Here is a 22,113-nt window from a genome sequence, read left to right on the forward strand (position 1 = left end):
AGTTTTCATTTTTGTTTTTAAGCCATCAGTCATTTTAAGCAGTTACTCTAAAAAAAAAAAGGTTCAAATGGCTCGAGGACTATGGGACTTAACTTCTGAGGTCATCAGTCCCCTAGAACTTAGAACTACTTAAACCTATATAACCCAAGGACATCACACACATCCATGTCCGAGGCAGAATTCGAACCTGCGACCGTAGTGGTCGCGCGGTTCCAGACTGTAGCGCCTAGAACCACTCATCCACTCTGGCTGGCTAGTTACTCGCAATTCAGATCACTACATGGAAGTAAACTTCTTGCACCATTAGTGACGCGTTCACTTTTTTTTCACTTGCTGCTTTCTATAAGACCCATTGCCTGATTTCTAACGGTGGATCGTTTTTGGTCTCTTAGCCGATGCGTCTGTCCACCGAGCTTGGAGGGGCCAAAACTGTCCACCACCAAGACCTGTGTCCGTATAACATTGTCTGCCACGTGGAGGCCGTCCATTTCTTTTAATCTTTTGTTTTTCTTTTTTGTTAAAGCAGCTTTTCACTTACTTAAAATAAAATGAGAAGTTTCGTGAAATGGCAATATAAATAAATTCTTGGATAATTTAGAAAGGAAAAAAACAGAAGATAAGATAGATGATAGAGGTTACAGCCGTGACCTAGATGTTTGCGGGTGAATACCTTGGTATTTGTCATCGAACGTTAAGCTAGAGCTATACACACATAAAGAAAGTTTTTGCATCATCCCGGTTCCCAGAACTCCTGTAGATAGAAGTTCACTGTGGATATTGTGTCACAGACATAGTCCCTTTGACTGTTCAGAGATGTCACTAAACCCTCCCAAAGATGTTAACAATCATGCACGAGGAGCGTCTATTAGACGGAGGGGGTCAGACAGCCGATCAGTTCCAGTCATTCCATCAGGAAGGAGGTACACGGTTCGTTTAGTCTGTAGTTCAACCATGCCTGGACTGTCAACACCACGGTTCGATCGCGCCCGCTTTGTTACTTTGTGCCAGGAAGGGCTCTCAACAAAGAAAGTGTCCAAGCGTCTCGTAGTGAACCAAAGCGATGTTGTTCGGACATGGAGGAGATGCAGAGAGAGACAGGAACTAGCGATGACATGCCTCGCTCAGGCCGCCCAAGGGCTACTACTGCAGTGAATGACCGCTACCTACATTTTATAGCTCGGAGGAACCCTGACAGCAACGCTACCATGTTGAATAATGCTTTTCGTGCAGCCACAGGACGTCGTGTTACGACTCAAACTGTGCGCAATAGGCTGCATGATGCGCAACTTCACTCCCGACGTCCATGGCGAGTTCCATCTTTGCGACCACGACATCACGCAGCGCGGTACAGATGGCCCAACAACATGCCGAATGGGCCGCTCAGGATTGGCATCACGTTTTCTTCGCCAATGAGTGTCGCATATGCCTTCAACCAGACAATTGTCGGAAACATGTTTGGAGGGGAACCCGGTCAGGCTGAACGCCTTAGACACACTGTCCAGCGAGTGCAGCAAGATGGTGGCCCCCTGCTACATTGGGGTGGGATTATATGGGGCCGACGTACGCCTCTGGTGGTCATGGAAGGAGCAGTAACGGCTGTACGATACGTGAATGCCATCCTCCGACCGATAGTGGAACCATATCGGCAGCATATTGGCGAGGCATTCATCTTCATGGAAGACAATTCTCGCCCCATCGTGCACAACTTGTGAATGGCTTCCTTCAGGATAACGACATCGCTCGACTACTGTGGCCAGTATGTTCTCCAGACATGAAACCTATCGATCATGCCTGGAATAGTCTGAAAAGGGCTGTTTATGGACGACGTCTTCCACCAACCACTCTGAGGGATCTACGTCGAAACGCCGTTGAGGAGTGGGACAATCTGGACCAACAGTGCCTTAATGAACTTGTGGATAGTATGTCACGACGAATACAGGCATGCACAATGCAAGAGGACGTGCTACTGGGTATTAGAGGTACCGGTGTGTACAGCAGTTTGTTCAAATGGTTCAAATGACTCTGTGCACTATGCGACTTAACCTCTGAGGCCATCAGTCGCCTAGAACTTAACCTGCGACCGTAGCGGTTGCTCGGCTCCAGATTGTAGCGCCTAGAACCGCAGGACCACTCCGGCCGGCTTGCAGTTTGTACCGCCACCTCTGAAGGTCCCGTTGTATGGTGGTACAACATCCAATGTGTGGTTTTCATGAGCCAAAAAAAAGGGCGGAAATGATGTTTATGTTGATCTTATTCCAATTTTCTGTACAGGTTCCGGAACTCTCGAAACCGAGGTGACGCAAAACTTTTTTTGATGTGTGTATAAGGGGCTGTCAAATGAAAACGAGACAGATGGAAAAAAGTTAAGCAAACTGTTTATTATTTCAAAAGTAATCGCCATAACTGTTAGTACATGTATCCCACTGTGAGACAAAACGGTCAGTGTCTTCACGGAAAACGTTTGAGGTTGTCTACCATGATTGTGCCCAGGCGTGCACCTCTTCGTCCGAAGCAAATCGACGGCCACGAATTTCTTTCTTCAGGGTTCCAAAAATAGGAAAATCGTAGGAGGAGAGATCGAAGCTGTATGGAGGATGTGTAAGGGATTTGCAGGGAAAAAGCCGGCCCACAGGCTGCTAATGGTGTTTCGAGTACGATGCAGAAATTTCGATGGGAATCCCTTACACATCCTCCGTACATCCCCGATATGTCCTCATGTGATTTCCATATTTTATTCGACTGCCCTTACGTCTATGTGCAATACATCTGCTATCAAAGAGCCTACAGTTAATAGTCAACTGTTATTTAAGTGCTTCCTTCTCCTTTTTCCAACCTATGAATTCTCTCGTTTTGTTGCGTACTGACTTCCCCTCTGTATGGCCTAGCGCGTTAAGTTGCTTCGGAACGTTCGCCAGCAAATTTGGTTCAAATGGCTCTGAGCACTATGGGACTCAACTGCTGTGGTCATTAGTCCCCTAGAACTTAGAACTACTTAAACCTAACTAACCTAAGGGCGTCACACACATCCATGCCCGAGGCAGGATTCGAACCTGCGACCGTAGCAGTCGCACGGTTCCGGACTGCGCGCCTAGAACCGCGAGACCACCGCGGCCGGCCAGCAAATTTATTTAGCTGCTTCTAGTGATCAAAGTCCCTAATGACTTCCTATATTTGACGTTCAGTGGTTATGTTGTGTATGTGTGATATGTCTCTGATGTTTCCGTAACTCCCGCAGAATAGGATTGTGTGTTCTGGGGTTCTTAATCCCCCACATGTGCAATTTGGTGTCTGGTTTAAATGCGTGGGATAAGGTTTGTCTCCAGTTAAGAAGTGCACGATCTGCTAGGATCGGCATATTTCGTAGTTAACCGCTACGAGATTTCGAGGAAAAGGGTTTAGCCTTACCGCTGACCTATTCACCTTGCCAGCTCTCCATTCGCCAGAGTTTGAGGTGGTGCTTTTTGTTAATAGATACATCGGCTTTCAGTCTAATCTGGTCTAGTCTACCCGTCCAGTACGTTGCAATCCGATATCTGGTAGTAATATCAATCTGGTATTTTCCAAGTGCCACGCACAGTACAATCACTGATGTGGTGCCGTAAGCCCTTAACAATTTAAGCAGTAAACTCCGTTGCCATCGCCTACCAGCTGTTCTTTTCGTGACGAGAGTTAATCGGCGTGCCCATGTTCTGGTTGTAAGCAAAGCATTCATTCGAAGAGTGCACACTGGTATGTTGGTATAACTCGTAAAGATAGTGGGGCGTTCGCAAGAAAAAGTTTAATCAAACATGGGACACACTACAGTCGGAACATCACAAAATAGAGTGAATGACGACATACCGTAGCCAATTTATGGAAGATTTATGGTCTTTCTCAGGCAGTTTCTCTGTAAGAACTTACAGCACAACTACCAAGCTGTGATAGAAGCATTCGAAAAGTCGTGTGCAGAACACAACATATGAAGAATGCAAGTGTAAAGATGTGTGTCTCATTCAACTAGCGATATGGACACAAGATAGAGTAATTCGCGGCTCGGCACACTATTGTTAAGCTGTTTAAACATAACTGTGCAACCTTAGCCCAGTGTGTAGCAAATCACCGATTGTTTTGGACTGAAAAGTATGGAAACTTTTCTACACTGTGCAACACAATTAAAGGGCCACTTTTTCGAAACCACCTAATTGTCTCCGATTGAGACGCAGAAATTTGAATTTTGGCTCAAAGGTACCTACAACCTTCCTCTGTAATGCTGAAAAAGCGTAGCACCCTTCGACGTCACCACTGGGCCCGGTGACACTTCAAACAGCAAGGCCAGAGCTCCGAAGTTCATGTAAGGTGTAAGGTAGGTTAATGATGTCACATTTGCACCATATTTCGCCGCAATTCTGCCCAACGCCACCGGGGACATGCCACACGATGAGAAGGTCGTCACAGCCCCTCTTACCCACATTTCATCCCTTCTCTTGACACTTCTAAGTGGAAATCAGAGATGCGACGACCGGCGTTGAAATCACGCGGTTGTCTTCTGAGTCGCCGAGGAAAACATTTCAGACACACTGCCACTCAGAATCGTGATAAAAGACCTCATGGGATGGCATAAAGGAGGTCAATAAAACCATCCCAGCCCCTGGCGCTTTGATTACCTCACATTTGGCGGTCGAAAATTATAGTTCGCAGTACGACGAGCAATAGGACGACGTTCTTCAAAACCTTTGACACTGCTGACATTCCCTGGAACGATTCTATCTTTCTCTAAATACATTGTGGGTTTGCAACCACACTGAATGTGATCGCACGTCTTTGGAGTGTAGTGCGACCTCGAAGTATGCTTTGTTGTACAGGATGGAACCACTGGGAACAGTTAAAAACCAGTCGACGAAGCTTGAACGTGATCTGAAGCACCAGAGGGTGTTTATGCTTCATCAGCCCTCCTGTTTTGGCCTTTTGTGGAGTAATGACGATTTGGGGGGGGGGGGGGGGGAAGCATTGACGGGGGTTCGTCATGGATGGCGTGCGACGTTGACAGTGGTGTGCTACTGTCACATGCGTGAATAAAACGGGAAAGGGCCCCTCTAAGAACCCCCACCCCCTAGTTCGGCAACGCCCTTCGTGCCGCCCACACATCTTTGTTGGTCACTTTAAAAGTATTCATGTGCAGAGAAACCCATTTACTGTTTCCAAGGCGCCGGCGATACCACTTACATTTCACATGCGGCCAACAGGCGCTAATTCAGCGACGTAATGCCACTCAGCTGAGTATGTTGAAATAGTTGCCTGTCACACCGGCGCCTAGGAATCAGTGAATGGCTGTCTACGTGCAGGGAATGTGTGAGAATCGACGCCCCAAGGGAAAGGATGGTTTCATTGATGCCCTTTTGCCACCCCCTGAGGACTTTTCTTGTCGATTCTGAGCGGCGGTGGGTCTGAAACGTTTTGCTCGGCGACTCATCGAAATACGGTGGGGTTTCAAATCTGTTTCCAACGTGACATCGTTAACCCACTTTACACTTAACATGAACTTCTGAGGTCCGGGCCCTTTTTTCGCATGTGACGATATCTTTCTGTTCGAAGCGTCATTGGATCCGTGGTTGACAACGCAGGGCGCCACGCTTTTGCACCATTACAGAGGAAGGGTGTAGACACATTTCACGCAAATTTCGAACTTCTGCGTCGCAATGGGAGACAGTCAGGGAATTTCGATAAACTTACCTTTTAATTGTATTGCGCAGTGTAGTTTCACGTTTCTTAAAACGTTGTCCCGGTCGTGTACTTAACGTTTTTCAGCATCGTGGAAGCCTAACAGGTAAGAACGTATCTGCAGTGCCTACCAATTTGCCTCCACGCTATACGTGAAAGAAAAACCAGAACTTCATATTTTGGCACAGAATGGGTAGCCTGAGAGGATCAGATATGAATATCCGAAATTTAGCTTTCAAGATGAAACGTAACAGCGACACAAAACACCATCCAGTCGACCGAATTCATCATGACGCTGTGAAGCTAATAGCTGCAGAGAGACTTGAAGTTTGTCGAAGGGTGCTTGATAGAGTGAGGGAAGGAAGGCTAACGGAAGACACAGTAGACGTCCTTGCTAAGCTTGCCTCAGCAGGTTGTCAGCTAGCCGAAATTCCAGCGAGCGTGCCGCCAATATGCGGTAGAATATCACGTTCTCGTCGTTAATGACAGAAGAATTTTACTTCTCAGACAGCGTGTATTCTAAACTTAAACGAAAAGAAGTAGGAATACTTGTAAAGGTTCGGATCAGAATACATTAATGCAAAAATTATTGCTCATCCGGTGAGCTAAATAGATTTTCAAGGCGAATTTTCTAATACGTTAGGGCGATGTTAGAAACATACTGCTATGTTAGAAAGGTGGCTGCACGTAAGTTAGTGAAAGAATTGACGTCGTTAGCAAAGACAGCATGTTGTACATAAAGACTCATTTATTATCACTGTACGAGACATGCACTCCCTTCCAAAAGTGTGAAACACTCAGAAGGGGAGCAGGGAACGAAGTCAAACTTCACGGGTGGATAAGGTACGTGATGTTGCCACAGTGAATACAAGATAGCCAAAGTTACAGAGAACTTTGCAGTGTGAGCCCACTTATAAGCATGACGTTGCACCCTTTCTGGTCTGGATGTATAGAGCGAATCGGTTGTGAAGTGTGCCATTAAGGCGTTGTACTCTCTCCTGAGGCAGGCTGGCCCACAACTGTTGTAACTATATGACGATGGTATCTGTTCTTTCGGACATGTCCGAAAGAACAGATACCATCTACATGTAGATAAGGCTTACCAGCCAATGATCTTGTTCAGTGTTGATGCACTCACATTGCACAAACTCTTACGGGAATCGATAGATTGACTGCCGCGAGTAATGAGTGTAGTGGGCAATGTCACTACAAATGTAGTGTGTGGACTGTAAGTTGGAAATGTGGATCTCACGTGGAGCACGCCAGAGGTAAGTCCCTGTAGCCGCACTATCCTCTGCGTCCCTGATGGCTCAGTCGGACAGAGCGTCTGCCATGTAAGCAGGAGATCCCGGGTTTGGGTTCCTGTCGGGGCACACATTTTCAACTGTACCCGTTGATATTTATCAACGCCTGTAAGCAGCTAATGGTCTGGATTTCATTGTAAATTCATTGTTGTAACTGGCCCTTGATATCCTGGATAGTGACACTGGGACGGGGTTGACATATAAGTTCGTCCAACACATGCTCTATCGGGGCTGATATGGGGATCTTGTTGGCCACGAGAGTACCTCAACAACGTGCAGACTGTTCATAGAGACACATATTGTGCGTGGACAAGTACTGAAACATAGCACTACAATGCTGTCCATGAGAGGTAACACATGAGAACACAGGATGTCCGTGATATACCGTTGTGCCGCCAGAGTCCCTTCAATCACTACCAGCTGTGACCTAAATTTCGACCCCATCGTTCCCCACATCATGGTTCAAATGGCTCTGAGCACTATGGGACTTAACATCTATGGTCATCAGTCCCATAGAACTTAGAACTACTTAAACCTAACTAACCTAAGGACAGCACACAACACCCAGTCATCACGAGGCACAGATAATCCCTGACCCCGCCTTGAATCGAACCAGGGAACCCGGGCGTGGGAAGGGAGAACGCTACCACACGACCACCCCACATCATGACGCCAGGAGTAACACCGCTGTGTTGTTAGGTGGGTAAGCGTCCGATCTGCCGAACGCTGTTGGCAAGCGCAGTGCACTCAGTCCTCGTGAGCCCAATTGGGGAGCTACATTCTGCGAAGTAGCGGCTCCGGCCACGAAAACTGACAACGTATAGGAGAGCGGTGTGCTGACAAACATATCCCTTCACATCCGCATCCAGTGGCACCGATCGGCTGAGGATGATACGGCAGTCGGTCGGTACCGTTGGGCTTTCCGAGGCATGGACAGGAGTGGTAAGATGGATCGATGTTGTGGAGGCGTATGTAATGACAGAAAGAATCTATCGTGTTCGAACGTGTCCGTGACCATAATGTGAATGAAGCTGCCCGATTTACTGGTATACAAACACAGACTGCCACTGTGTGTACAAGGAATAGTGTACCACTCCCATGTGACAGGGTGTAAGACCAGTGGTAGTAAAAAGATCGTAATCCAACGAGGTTGGAGAAGAGTATCGCGCCTTGCCAATGACAACTGATCTCGAAACCTACAGGTATTGCTGCTCTCAGTGACTGCAGGTCCATCTCAACCAGTTTCCTTGCGAACACTGTGAAGGGAACTACATGCAGCGGTGATATGAAGTCGGATGCCTCGCAAAAGGTCATTGCTCACCTGGGCACAAAAATCTGCACGTCTTCCAAAAACCAGACAACTCAGAAACTCGACAACAGGTGACTGGAGACGTGTAATGTGGTCGAACGAGTAGCTATTTTGCCTCTGTTCAGATATGCAAAGCATCAAATGCACCGACGGCTCAATAAGGCGTTTAACAAGCTGCATGTGAGGGGGGGGGGGGGGGTTGTTCAGGTTGTTCGCAGTTCTGTGGTGTTTTGGGGCTGTTTTTCCTAATATGGATTGGGCTCACTCGTTCAGGTTAGGGTCAACATGAACCAGAATCTTTATTCCAGCATTCTCAGTTAACAAGACTTGCTCTTTTTCTATATTTTAATGATGAGTAGTATGCTGTGGACACTCTACATCTACATCTAAATCCACACTCCGCAAGCCACTTGACAGTGTGTGGCGGAGGGTACCTTGAGTACCTCTATCGGTTCTGCCTTCTATTCCAGTCTCGAATTGTCCGTGGAAAGAAAGATTGTCGGTATGCCTCTGTGTGGGCTCTAATCTCACTGATTTTATCCTAATGGTCTCTTCGCGAAATGTACGTAGGAGGAAGCAATATACTGCTTGAGTCCTCGGTGAAGGTATGTTCTCGAAACTTCAACAAAAGTCCTTACCGAGCTACTGATCGTCTCTCTTGCAGAGTCTTCCACTGGAGTTTATCTATCATCTGCGTAACGCTTTCGCGATTACTAAATGATCCTGTAGCGAAGCGCGCTGCTCTCCGTTGGATCTTCTCTGTCTCTTCTATCGACCCTATCTGGTACGGATCCCACACTGGTGAGCAGTATACAAGCAGTAGGCGAACAAGTGTACTGTAACCTGCTTCCTTTGTTTTCGGACTGCATTTCCTTAGGATTCTTCCAATGAATCTGTCTGGCATCTGCTTTACCGACGATTAATTTTACATGGTCATTCCATTTTAAATCACTCCTATTGCGTACTCCCAGATAATTTATGGAATTAACTGCTTCCTGTTGCTGACCTGCTATATTGTAGCTAAATGATATAGGATCTTTCTTTCGATGTATTCGCAGCACATTACACTTATCTACATTGAGATTCAATTGCCATTCCCTGCACCATGCGTCAATTCGTTGCAGATCCTCCTGTCTTTCAAGAGGACAACAGCTTTATTCACATGGCTGCATAGAAACGTCCATGGTTTTTCGAACACTGAGGCACCCCATAGCACCTCGACTGGATCGTTAAATGACCCGGACTTAATCCCACAGAAAATATCTGCGTCTATGTAGAATAACAGGTGAAACATAGCAATCAACATTTCTGCTCCTTTGTAGCATTGTGGCATCTAGTTATCAGTGAATGGCTTTACTCTGATATTATATTGTATTGTATTAAACGGGGGACCTAGAAACGACGGAGTTGCTTCGTCCCGCCGTAGGCCTCAGTGGTTCACAACACCACAACAGGCCACAGCAGTCCACCCACCCCACCGCCGCCCCACACCGAACCCATTGCTATAGGGCGGAACGATCACCACGATAAAATAAGGGAAATCAGAGCTCGTACGGAAAGAGCTGCTGCGAGCTATACGAGATTACAATAATGTGATTTGCAGAGTATCCATGTAGATGTAGATGTGGACCTCACTTTGACAGTGATGAAGCGATGCAAGCAAGACAGAGGTTGTGGCTGCGTCAACAAGTCAAACGTTGTAGAGTCGGTATGAAGAAAGTGGTCTCTCATTGGGATAAATGTGTTCGTTGTCAGACTGACTACGCTGAGAAATAAATAAGAAATATGCAGAATAATGATGTAGAATATTAACAAATTTGTTTTATTTAAAAGAGCTTTCAAAGTTTTCACGTACAAAATTCGGTGATATTACTTTTCAACATGCCCTCGGAATTAAAACAAAATATGTTAAATTCGGTGATTCTCTTCAGTTCTGTACAGAAATGGAAACACTCCCCTCGGCTGTGGCTAAGCAACGTCTGACCTTTAAGTTTTCTTGCAGGAGTGTTAGTCCCGCAATGTATGCGGAAGAAATTCTGTGATTTTTTGAAGCTGGGAGAGAAGGTACTGGCGGAAGTAAATCTGTGAGGGTGAGTGGCGAGTCGTTCTTTGATAACTCCTTATACCCAATTCCGCCGCTCCCATTTCTACAAACAGCTTGCGCACCGCAGCGTAGCGTGCACTGTTTCGAAACTTCGCGGATGATTAAAACTGCGCAGGATCGGGATTCGAACCTTTCCCCTTTCCCCTGCCAGTGTTCTAGGTCGACTGAGCTATTTAGGTATGGTTGAAGGTCCGTCTTCAGGGAAATCTGTCAGTCAGTCAGTCTCCCCATACTTTACAGACTCACAGTAGGAAACCTTGCAGATTCCGCTGCAAGAGACAATCGCTAGTATATGGATAAGCCATTTGTCCGCAATATTCTTTCTTGCCGGAAAGGTATTTCAGTATAGCATACAGTACAGCTTCCTTAAAGTTTGGAAAGTAGGAAGGAGATTCTTGCAGAATTGTAGCGGTGAATAGAGATCCTCAGTTGTGACTTGTTAGCTGAGTTGGTAAGGACATTGCCCCTGTATAACAAGGATCGGGGATTGAGTCCCAATGTTCACACAGGTTTAAACTGTCAGTAACCTACGATTCCAGTTATTAATTAACTTTTTTGTTGTTGAGTGTAGGCGAAGGAACACGTTTGTATTTCCAGATGCTGTTTCGAGTGTTTCAGTTAACTCCTGAACTTAGAGTCGTATGAGAATAGGTGCAGATCTAGGATTCTGTTCTGAGGGTGTTCATATTTTGTTGTTACTGTAGAAGTCTCTCTCTGTCTCTCTTTATATAACTGTCTATCTCCCACTACCCCTCCCTCCTCAACCACATCATGTAACGACCCATCACTCACACTTTTAAAGTGTCACTGATGGGTATCATTTCATTAAAGGTAAAAAAAAATGTTTAAAATACTAGTAAACTGATTAATTAATATATATATATATATATATATATATATATATATAATGTAATAATAAGTTGTTCGCATTAGTGAATAGTATGTACTTTAACACAGTGTCCCAAAAATTGCAATTCAGAAAAATATAGCCATTGAAAGGTATACCGTACACGCGCAAACCTGTCATGTAGGGAAGAGTGTTCTACATTTGACATTTTTCAGATTTTGCCTCTCGCAAGCTGTTTAATGGAAGTTTCATATATATTTTCTTATTCTATTTTCAAATGATAGTCTTCACTTTTAACGCCCTGCAATCTTTTTTTGAAATAGCAAAAAATTACTCCGGAAAATTAAAGTTTTTCCAAATGTCAAAACATGTTCCAAGATCCAATATCGTCATGTACCTAGGAATAAATATTTTAAAGAAATGTTATCATATACCAGTTACAAGTTAAATTCTTTTTCAGACTAAATCTCTTGGAAACTAAGACAAATTTCCGTTTTCAATACAGGTAAAACTGAATGAATGTGCAAATATTCCACGTTCTGTGTCAAAGCACAAGATGGTGGCCGATCGACCAACTATGGCTTCACCATTCGCATGCTATGTAACCTGTTTTAAAAATATATACAGTTTTACTTCACATAAAATTCTCTACCTGAAGAGTTAACAATATAGTCCAAATAGCTTTAATATATTAAACAACACTTAAATGGGTGGAACTCGAAATATCTGAAAATGCTGCACAAAACACAACCTCACGTCTAGCATCAACAAAATTGTAGAAAATGACGGGAGCAGGTTATTGTGATCTCTAGTCCGCATTCCTTGATGTGCCTTTAAAGTAAGTCACTAGACTGAAGTACCTACCACAAAAACATCACGTGTTCCTAGGTACCATATCCTCGTGCTACAACACTCTCCCCTGCATAAATCTCGCAGTTAATTTAAGAACCGTAGTAGTAATAAACTCTCTCTACTTTGGTAATATAATTTATAAAATATAAAACCAAAGTATGCACTCTCAATTATCAATATGATTGTGAACACTGGTCTGCAAAGAATGGCTGTATGATTGTTTAAATGAGGAGAATGAAGTTTCTTTCAGTCGTTTCCGTCATGTTCAGCAAGTCAGAGTATCTGTTTTTCTATTTCTTAGTGAAAGGTCTTTCCGTTTCTGTCTTCCTTCGCCCAATCAACTTCCTGTGGTTTGCCGTTTCTACCTGTGGATTTAGCACTGTGCTAGATTTGTTGTTAATAGTAGGTATGATTGGAAATTCCTGGCAGATTAAAACTGTGTGCCGGGTCGAGACTCGAACTCGAGAACTTTGCCTTTCGTGGGCAAAGTATGTGCATCTTTACCTGGTTGGAATGTTACCGGTCGAGATGCAAGCCCATCCACGTGGGCAGGCCTTGTCGCGACCTTACAATATTTTAGTCGTATGTCGTATCATAAAGAGAAAAAACGACGAGCGGGGCTCGCCCGGCGAGCAAGCCGGAAAGGCAAACAGGATATTTGTAAAAGATAAAGCGTTTAGACACATCTAGCAACGAGCTATCTCTTGGAGGTCGGTCAATGCTGCAGCATGAAAGTAAAACTTTTCACCTCACCAAACAAGTAGAACTCGAAATATTTGCTAATGGTCCACAGACCACAGCCTCGTGTCTAACAATAACAAAAACTAGGTAAAACTACGGTAAGTTCTTATGACGGGCTCCAGCCCTCATTCCTTCGTGCACCTCGTGCGCTTGAAATTCGAGGCCAAACCAGTGACAGGAAATAGCCAGAGCTGGATTTGGCATGTTAAACGAGAATTAAGGCGATCACGTGCAAGTGGACTGTTCCACAAAGATAATGAAGAAGGTCGTGTGCAATCAGATCCGAGTGAGGGCCAATTAAAAATTGTATAAAGCAACAGCCATGAGCAGTAGGACTATAAGTATCAAGTAGTACCCAGTATCTAGCGAGCACCCAGTCTCCATCAGGATATCATTGGACAGTGAGGCCTAGCAGCAGGTACTGATGGAACTTAAGAAATTTCGACTATGACAAGACAGTGAAACACTCTGGCGGGCACAACTGTTCAATAAGTAGCGCTTTTCGTTTTCATTGGAATAGCATTGAACAGAGACAGCTGGTTTCTGTGTTGAGCAATCGGTTGTAACAGAAACAAGTCACCGATTAATACTTGTCTTCTGTTAGTAAAGCCAAGGGCCATGATGATGTTTGGTTTGTGGGGCGCTCAATTGCGCGGTCATCAGCGCCCGTACAAAGTTCCAAACTTTACACAGTCCAGTCTAGCCAATTGCACGAATGATGATGAAATGATGAGGACAGCACAATCACCCAGTCCCCGGCAAAGAAATCACTAACCCGGACGGGAATCGAACCCGGGACACAGTGATCTAGAGGCAGCAACGCTAGCTACTAGACCACGAGCTGCGGACAGGGCCAATTACTGATTAGTCAGGTCAAGTGATCAGACAATTAGTAGTTCACAGAACGAGTGACAGTAACAGCACTCGTCTCTCATAGAAACTGTAGCTGGTGTGTAAGAAGATTAGGCTCCTAAATAGAGGTTCCGACTAAATCTACAGGAAATTATTTGACTCTAAATAAGTAGTTAGGCGGACATCTCACATGTCAATGCGTACAGACGTAAGTAAATCTGTTAAAAGAAGGTTAATAATTTGATACTTCGGCAGACAAAATGAACTCGTTGCCACCACTCGCGCCGGCCGCTGTGACCGAGCGGTTCTAGGCACTTCAGTCCGAAACCGCGCTGCAACTACCGTCGCAGGTTCGAATCCTGCCTCGGGCATGGATGTGTGATGTCCTTAGGTTAATTAGGTTTAAGTAGTTCTAAGTCTAGGGGATTGATGACCTCAGATAATAAGTCCCATAGTGCTTAGAGCCATTTGAACCATTTTTCACCAGTCGCCAACACAATCTTAATCAGCCTAGGAGGATCTACTCCCTCTCATGTTGATTCGAGTAATTACAACAACACCACAAACTCTCAATGACGTCAACATCCCGATTGACGATTGTGGCACGTAGGCCACATCGACTCTATATTGGTGGACTGAAATGGCACCAGGACACGACAGCCCTGAGAAACCAACAGAAACTTATCCTGTGTTACAAGTAACTTGTAATTTCTAGAATTTCTTGCTATTTGCGCGGCTCTTTAGTTTAGATGCTACTTTACTCTCTGAAAATTAGGAGTGAAATTTGGAAATTTATATGTGAAAAATAGAAGAACCTCCCTTCCTGCATACGCATCTGTCTGTGAGATACCAAGGAGTCTTACAGTTATACCTCCAAGCGCAATGGCCCCTTTCCACACAGTGTATGAGAGTTATATCTTACGTCTATCAGTTGAGTGTAGGTGACCGTAATTGATGTGTGTGTGTAATGTAGTGTCGCGTTTGAATTATATGATGATGAGAGAAATAAGGGGGGAAAACCTGTGCCTGCACACAGCCTGCCCCTCTCGAATAGCACAAGGAGGGCCACTGAAGGTAACGTCCCCATTTGGCGGACAGGTTACCATCCACAATGTCACGTGCCTTCGCTTCACGAGACACTGCGGAGAAGTTTGAAGTGTAATCCAGAATAATGGCCCTTTTGTGGTAACCGGGAACGTTACGCCACCACGTCTCCCCTTCTTAGCAATCACATACAGGCGATGAAAATTTCTTAGGCTATTAAGAGTAACATCTTCCAGTTTTGTTGTCCTACGATCCACAGTTGCGAGTAATATTGTTTTGATAATTATCACGTTGGGTCAGTCTAACTACAGCTTAAGAAAACGAAATTTTCGTGTCATACGCCTTTCGCTTTTAAGGTTTTAAAGCATCATCAGTGACAAATGTTGGATCGAGAATGTAAGATGAAATAAATGGGTGTTATGCAGGGAATTAGTAAACAGATGCTGCTTGATCTTTTATTTTTGTATATAAGCCTATTTCGCCTTCATTACCTTAATCAGTACATCTGCAAACAATCACGTTTATTTATGTTTTACATAATGTATAGTTTATGAACAAATGAAAATTGAAATATAACCAAAAATGTAATAAAATAATATTATATATACATAATAAATAATATAATAAAAATATAATAGAAAATGTATTATAATAAAAATATTATGAATGAAACATATACCTGCAGCATCAAATCATCGGCCAACTTTGAAACATTAATGAAAAGAAAATGTCACATCCAAAAACTGCGGATGGCAGCAGTAGTTTACTCAAAGTTGACAAATGTCCGTTTACAACATCATAGCGTGAGTACAACATCCAATGTAAAAAAAAAGACCTTTATAAATGATATGTAATGATATGTTATGTGCAATATAAATAAATGCGATTGCTTGCAGATGTACTGATGAAGGCAATAGAGCCAAAATAAGCTTATATATAAAAACAAAAACAAGCAGCATACTGTTCAATAATGCTCTGCATAATACCCTATTGTGACATAATATATGCTGCAGGTCCTATTATAAAGAAACTTAAATGGGTGTTCTTTTCCTAGTGCTATTCAAATTAAATTCCGAATGGCAGTAAGCTGAAGAACGGCTCTAAAACCGACTCAAGAGTACTTGCAGAGAAGCATCTGCCAAATCTGCCGCTGGTGATGCTATCAGCTAATGAAGGCGAAACGCATATGGCACAGAAAATTCGTTTTATTCAGCTGTAATTAGAGAGACTGAAAGTGATGCTCATCAACATCAAATGAAGAGTAGCTCGTGAATATTCCCATGCAGAATTATTTTGCCGTCTCATATCGTTCTTAGTCTTAAAGTTATTAGTTGGAGTGAGTATTACCATCGACTTAACAAACGGAGCTATCGCAGAGCCCAGGCGGCTAAACATGGCTGCAAAGCCGAGGCCGGCATTGCGCACCACAGTGGGCAGCAGCTCCCCGGAGTAGAGGTACACCGTCGTGAACGACACTGACATCGACGTGATGGCCACGCCCGACAGGCTCAGTCTCGGCCAGTCGTACGCATAAGATCCTGTGGATTAGATCAAAATCAAGTAAATTAAAAATCATAATCAACTTACCTCGAAGATTTGCATCAACTAACAAAGTCTTTTTTGATATTTGTAAAAGATAACTTCGATAAAATAAATTCGCGTCATTATTTTTATGGCAACGGAAGATAGGTCTTTGTAGAGGTCTACGCCCATGATGCTCCTATACGAACGTTGCCTCTCTAAACAGCACTTTATTTTCTCAAATGGATAACGCATTTCGTCAGACTACCATCGTCAAATTCCAAACCTGCTAGGTAATCGGTGTAAGCATGTTGCCATGAAGCAGGCAGTTAAACGAGATTTTGCTAAAAGAATTGTGAACTTAACTAATATCCATTAACTGCAGCAGAGACATGACTTTAAAATAAAGGTCTTAAGCTTAATCTTATTCCACTCTTTGGCTCTAAAGCTGTTATAACCACTACAGCTGAGGCAAAACTGTATGTGATGTAGCATCACTTAATAGGCGTCAACAGGCTGAGGTCGCGGTCGGCGCCAATAAAGCCCTGTGTATGAGGAGAAAGAGAACAAGAGTAGCCTTAGCTAATTTAAGTAGTGTTAAACTTCTCAATAAGGAACTTGTTTTGCATGAACCTCCTGTAACTAAGGCTAATAAAGGTAACACAGCTGTGATAAATCTTGATCAAAAGTATAAACTGAGAAGTTCTTCAGGACAATGAAGTTAAAGAAGCGAAAAAGGACCCTTCTCATCAGTTTCACCGCGACGCAAAGGAAAAGGTAGCGGATAGTGTGCTCTTACGCACGTTTTCTGAAAACTACCTTGAGCAGCTAGTTCATCAGTCCACACGGAATGGAAACATCTTAGATCTTGTAGCTACAATTCTGCCGGACTTTATCGTCAGCGTCAGTAAAGAAACGGGGAAAAAAATGGTTCAAATGGCTCTGAGCACTATGGGACTCAACTGCTGTGGTCATTAGTCCCCTAGAACTTAGAACTACTTAAACCTAACTAACATAAGGACATCACACACATCCATGCCCGAGGCAGGATTCGAACCTGCGACCGTAGCAGTCGCACGGTTCCGGACTACGCGCCTAGAACCACGAGACCACCGCGGCCGGCAAAAAACATGGATTAGAGATCATTATGTCATTATAGCAACTGTGGCTACGAAGTCTAGGACACTGTTTATGCCAGAAAGGGCAAATAAGCAATTGTTAGCATCTCACTTAAACAATGAACTGACATCACTTAGTCCCAGTAAGATGGACGTAGAGGAATTATGGCAAAGTTTAAGCCGATTGTAAATCGTGATCTGGAGAATTGTGTGCTTAGTAAGTGGATTAACGACGGAAAAGACCCACCATGAGTCACTAACGAGGTTCGGAAAATGCTGAGAAAGCAGAGATCGTTACACTCTCGATTTAAAAGAGAACGCACAAATGACGACAAGCAAAGGTTAGTAGAGGTTCGTGCGTCTGTGAAAAGATCTATCGATGAAGTACACAATAACTACCACAGTCATACCTTAGCAAAAGATCTGGCAGAGAACCCGAGAAAATTCGGGTTTTATGTAAAATCGCTAAGTGGGTCTAAAGCTTCCATCCAGTCACTTGTTGACCAGTCCGTTGCGTGGCAGTTGAAGAGAGCAAACCGAAAGCCTATGGTTTAAATTTCACGTTTAAGAAATCGCTCATGCACGAGAATCGTACAAAACATACCATCGTTTGAGCTTCGAACTTACTCCCGTATAGACTACCCAGCAATAAGCATCCCTGAAGTAGAGAAATTATTGAAAGAGTTGAAAACAAATAAGTCACCAAGTCTGGATAGAATCCTAATTCGATTTTACAAAGACTACTCTACGGCATTGGCCCCTCACCTAGCTTGCATTTATCACGAATCTTCAGCCCAGCGCAAAGTCCCAACCGACTGAAAAAAGTGCAGGTGACTCCTGTATATCAGAAGGGTAAAAGAACGGACCTGCAAAATTATAGACCAATATCCCTAACATCGATTACCTGCAAATCCTTGAACACATTGTCAGTTCGACTATACATATTCTTGAGACCGAAAATCTTCTGTCCACGAATCGGCATGGTTCTAGAAAGTATCGCTCGTGTGAAACTCAGCTTTCCTTTATTCTCACATGATATACTGCGAACTATGGGTCAAGGGCAACAGGCATATTCCATATTTCCAGATTTCCGGACAGCGTTTGGCACGGTGTCCCATTGAAGGTAGGAGCATATGGAATAGGTATACAGATATGTGAGTGGCTCGAAGACTTATAAAACCCAATATGTTGTCCTCGAAGGCGAGCGTTCATCAGAGACAAGGGTGTCGTCAGGAGGGCCCAAGGGAAGTGTAATAGGACTGCTATTGTTCTCTATATGCATAAAAGATTTGGCAGACTGAGTGGGCAGCAATCTGTGATTGTTTGCGGGTGATGCTGTGGTGTACGGGCAGGTGTCGAAGTTGAGTGACTATAGGAGAATACAAGATGACTTAGACGAAATTTCTAGTTGGTGTGAGGAATGGCAGCTAGTTCTCAATGTAGAAAAATGTAAGTTAATGCAGATGAGTAGGAGAACCAAACCTGTAATGTTCGGATACAGCGTTAGTTGTTCCAGTGCTTGACACAGTCACGTCGTTTAAATATCTGGGCGTAACATTGCACAGCGACGTGAAATGGAACGAGGATGTGAGGATTTTGTTAGGGATGGCAAATTGTCCACTTCGGTTTATTGGGAGAATTCTAGGAAAGCGTGGTTCATCTGTAAAGGAGGCCGCATATAGGGCGCTCGAGCGACCTATTCTTGAGCACTGCTCGAATGTTTGGGATCCGTATCAGGTCGGATTACAGGAAGACATCGAAGCAATTCAGAGCCAGGCTGCTAGATTTGTTACTCCTAGGTTCGAACAACACATAAGTGTTACGAAGAAGCTTCGGGAACTCAAGTGGGAATCCCTGGAGGGAAGCGACATTCTTTTCGAGGAACACTATTGAGAAAATTTAGAGAACCGGCATTTGAAGATGACTGCAGAACGATTCTACTATCTGCAATACACACACCACGAAGATAAGATATGCGAAATTAGGGCTCATACGGAGGCATACAGATAGTCGTTTTCCCCTCGTTCTATTTGCGAGTGGAGCAGGAAAGGAAATGACTAGTATGGTACTGGGTACACTCCGCCACGAGCCGTATGGTGGATTGCGGAATATCTGTGTAGATGTAGATGTAGAATGAGGGGAGAAAAAGAAAGTTAAGCATGACGAACCCATCTTTACCAGTTTTTAGATGCCAGGTTAAGTTACATAAACCCGATCAACCAATTACATCAAACGATAATAATTGTTCTTACCCTAATCACAAAATCAACAAACTGATGATGTCAGTTTTTTCCGAAACGCGTTATCCGTTTGAAGTACACCACTCCTGATATGCAATGAAATCCCCACGTCACAATACGGCAGCACGCCACCAGTAGATCTCAAACAACATTGTGCAGTGGAGAATCGTGGGGTATTTTGTTTTGTACATTTGAAGGGGAGCAATGCCGCAACAGCCCATGCTCAGCAGGTGGAAATGTGCAACAACAACGCATCACGATATGACTCTAGAGGTTAGATGTAAACGCTTCCCAAGTGGGCAAACAATTCTGGATGAGGAAGAACATAGTATCAGATTATCTCTTTACGATGAACTGGGGATTCCGAGAGTAGTGGAGACCCTGGTACTCGCGTATCGCAATCGAAGCGATAGTGGAAAATGCGGAAATCAATCATGGAACCGTTTCTAACATCTTGGACGACTTTTTGTACCTGACGGAAGTCACCAACCGCTGGATTCTTCGACTGTCCGCACCTATTCAAAAAGCCCCTCCGAACCGAGCAAGCAGCAGAAAGTTGCAGCTGTGTCGATCCAACCTAGATGACGTCTTCAGCAGCCTAATCATCAAGGACAAGTGCTGAGTGTATCATTGTGCCCCGAGTCAAAGGAGCAAAGGAGGCAGTGGAAACAACAGGAGGGGCTATTCATTGGTAGCAGATGAAGTGGCACTTCACCAACACTTTTATCTTGCCGCACTTAAAAAAAGTTTGTCCCGGTTTTTACTCCAAACATATTTCCTGTTTTGTACTGCGCGGAATTCTCTTGTACCAGCATGCTTGCGATTCAGACCAAGTGCATTAAAGTAGGCCTCCTCTTTTTCGCAGCTCTACCTCAAGCGCGGAGCCACTTGCCGAGCGTAGCTGTAAGGTTGCTATAGCTGCTTGCTATACTGTTTGAGTTTGTCTGTGGAGGGAGTATGCGGTGAGCTAGATGGAGATTTTATCCCCGGCTGCTTCCAGTTCCAGGCGGCAGACCGTTAAAGCATCGATTGTTGTGTGCATGGAGCATGCTTCCATCTGTAATGCGATTAGTGTTCTGCCATTTAAATATGAATCTTGCTTGTGATATAGTGTGTATTTTATTAAAAACTGCATTTTCACGTTGTATCAAGTCTCGAATTAAGATATTTGGGTTACGTTTTGATGGAAATGAATGAGAGACTTTGTAACTGTGAAAAAATTTAGGTTGTTTGCCTTGCCAATACCACAAAATAAGAGGAACATAACATATGTCTAACTTCTAGTGCACTTGAAAACTTACAAACTTTAATTGAATCCGTACTCTCAAAGAGACAATGCCTAAGAAACAAACTCTCGGTTTTGTATGCTAATGAAACGTACAGAAAGATTTCCACCCGAAAGGTGTTAGAAATGCTTAATAAGAAAAGGACATTTTTACGGATACGTATAAACTGTTCTCCCTCATTCTGGCCATCTTTTCTACTACGGTACAGCATCTGTGGAACGAAGCTTTTCTTGCCTGAAGCGTATAAAAATATGCCTGAGGAACACAATTTCAAAAGTGAGACTTTCTTCCTTAGCGATTATTTCAGTTCAGAAGGAACTTCTAGCGCAGTTAATAAAAACACAGAATTCTATGAACACATCACCGACAAGTTTGTAGCTTAAAAGGACCGAAGGACTGATTTGGGCCGGCCGTTATGGCCGAGCGGTTCTAGTCACTTCAGTCCGGAACGGCGCTGCTGCTACGGTCGCAGGTTCAAATTCTGCCTCGGGCATGGATGTGTGTGCTGTCCTTAGGTTAGTTAGGTTTAAATAGTTCTGATAACCTCAGAAGTTAAGTCCCACAGTGCTCAGAGCCATTTGAACCATTTTGACTGATTTGGTGGACAAGAAATTGGTAAGTCCAAGTACTACGATAAGCTTGTGTAAATATATGTATATTTTTCTTTCCTGGTCACCTAACTTTACAGCCACGAGCCACCACACGGAATCATGTGGATTCACCAAAGCCGAAAACGGCGAATACCCAAACATTATCGGGCAAGGTGATGCTGATTGTGTTTTGGACAGCCATATGATAGTGCCAATAGATTACGCTCGTAAGAGGCAAGTCTTGACTGGACCATACCGCCGAAATCTCCTGATGCGGTTACAAGAGCCCGTCGAGATAAAGGGTCATCGAAGGCTGTCCAAGATCGTGAGTGCTGCTCCACGACAACGTCCCAGCTCATTCTGCAGAGGATACAATCGGACATGCTGCTTCTTTCATCTATTAAATCTTGCCCCATCCCCCATTTCTCTGTTTCTCCTGACATGGCAGTCGGTGACTTCTTCCTCTTTCCTCGAACAAAGAAAAAACTACGTGACAGGCACCTCCACAATGCGGACGAGATAATTTTCGAGGTGGAACGATTCATAAAGAGCCAAGATGTAGACATACACAACCAAGGCCTCCGCAAAGTCATCCATCGTTAAAATGA

General features: G+C 44.0%; 1 protein-coding gene across 1 annotated transcript in view; it reads right to left on the minus strand.

The window, feature by feature from the left end:
* The window catches only part of LOC126299180 (organic cation transporter protein-like), a 206,389-nt gene that overhangs the window by 25,440 nt on the left and 158,836 nt on the right, over positions 1–22,113 (minus strand). The window contains exon 10 of the mRNA XM_049990948.1: positions 16,098–16,288. Within this exon, the coding sequence (XP_049846905.1) occupies positions 16,098–16,288 (191 nt within the window). The remainder of the gene's footprint in view (positions 1–16,097; positions 16,289–22,113) is intronic.

The sequence above is a fragment of the Schistocerca gregaria genome, chromosome X, assembly GCF_023897955.1.
Source record: "Schistocerca gregaria isolate iqSchGreg1 chromosome X, iqSchGreg1.2, whole genome shotgun sequence".
In the NCBI taxonomy this organism is placed as follows: domain Eukaryota; kingdom Metazoa; phylum Arthropoda; class Insecta; order Orthoptera; family Acrididae; genus Schistocerca; species Schistocerca gregaria.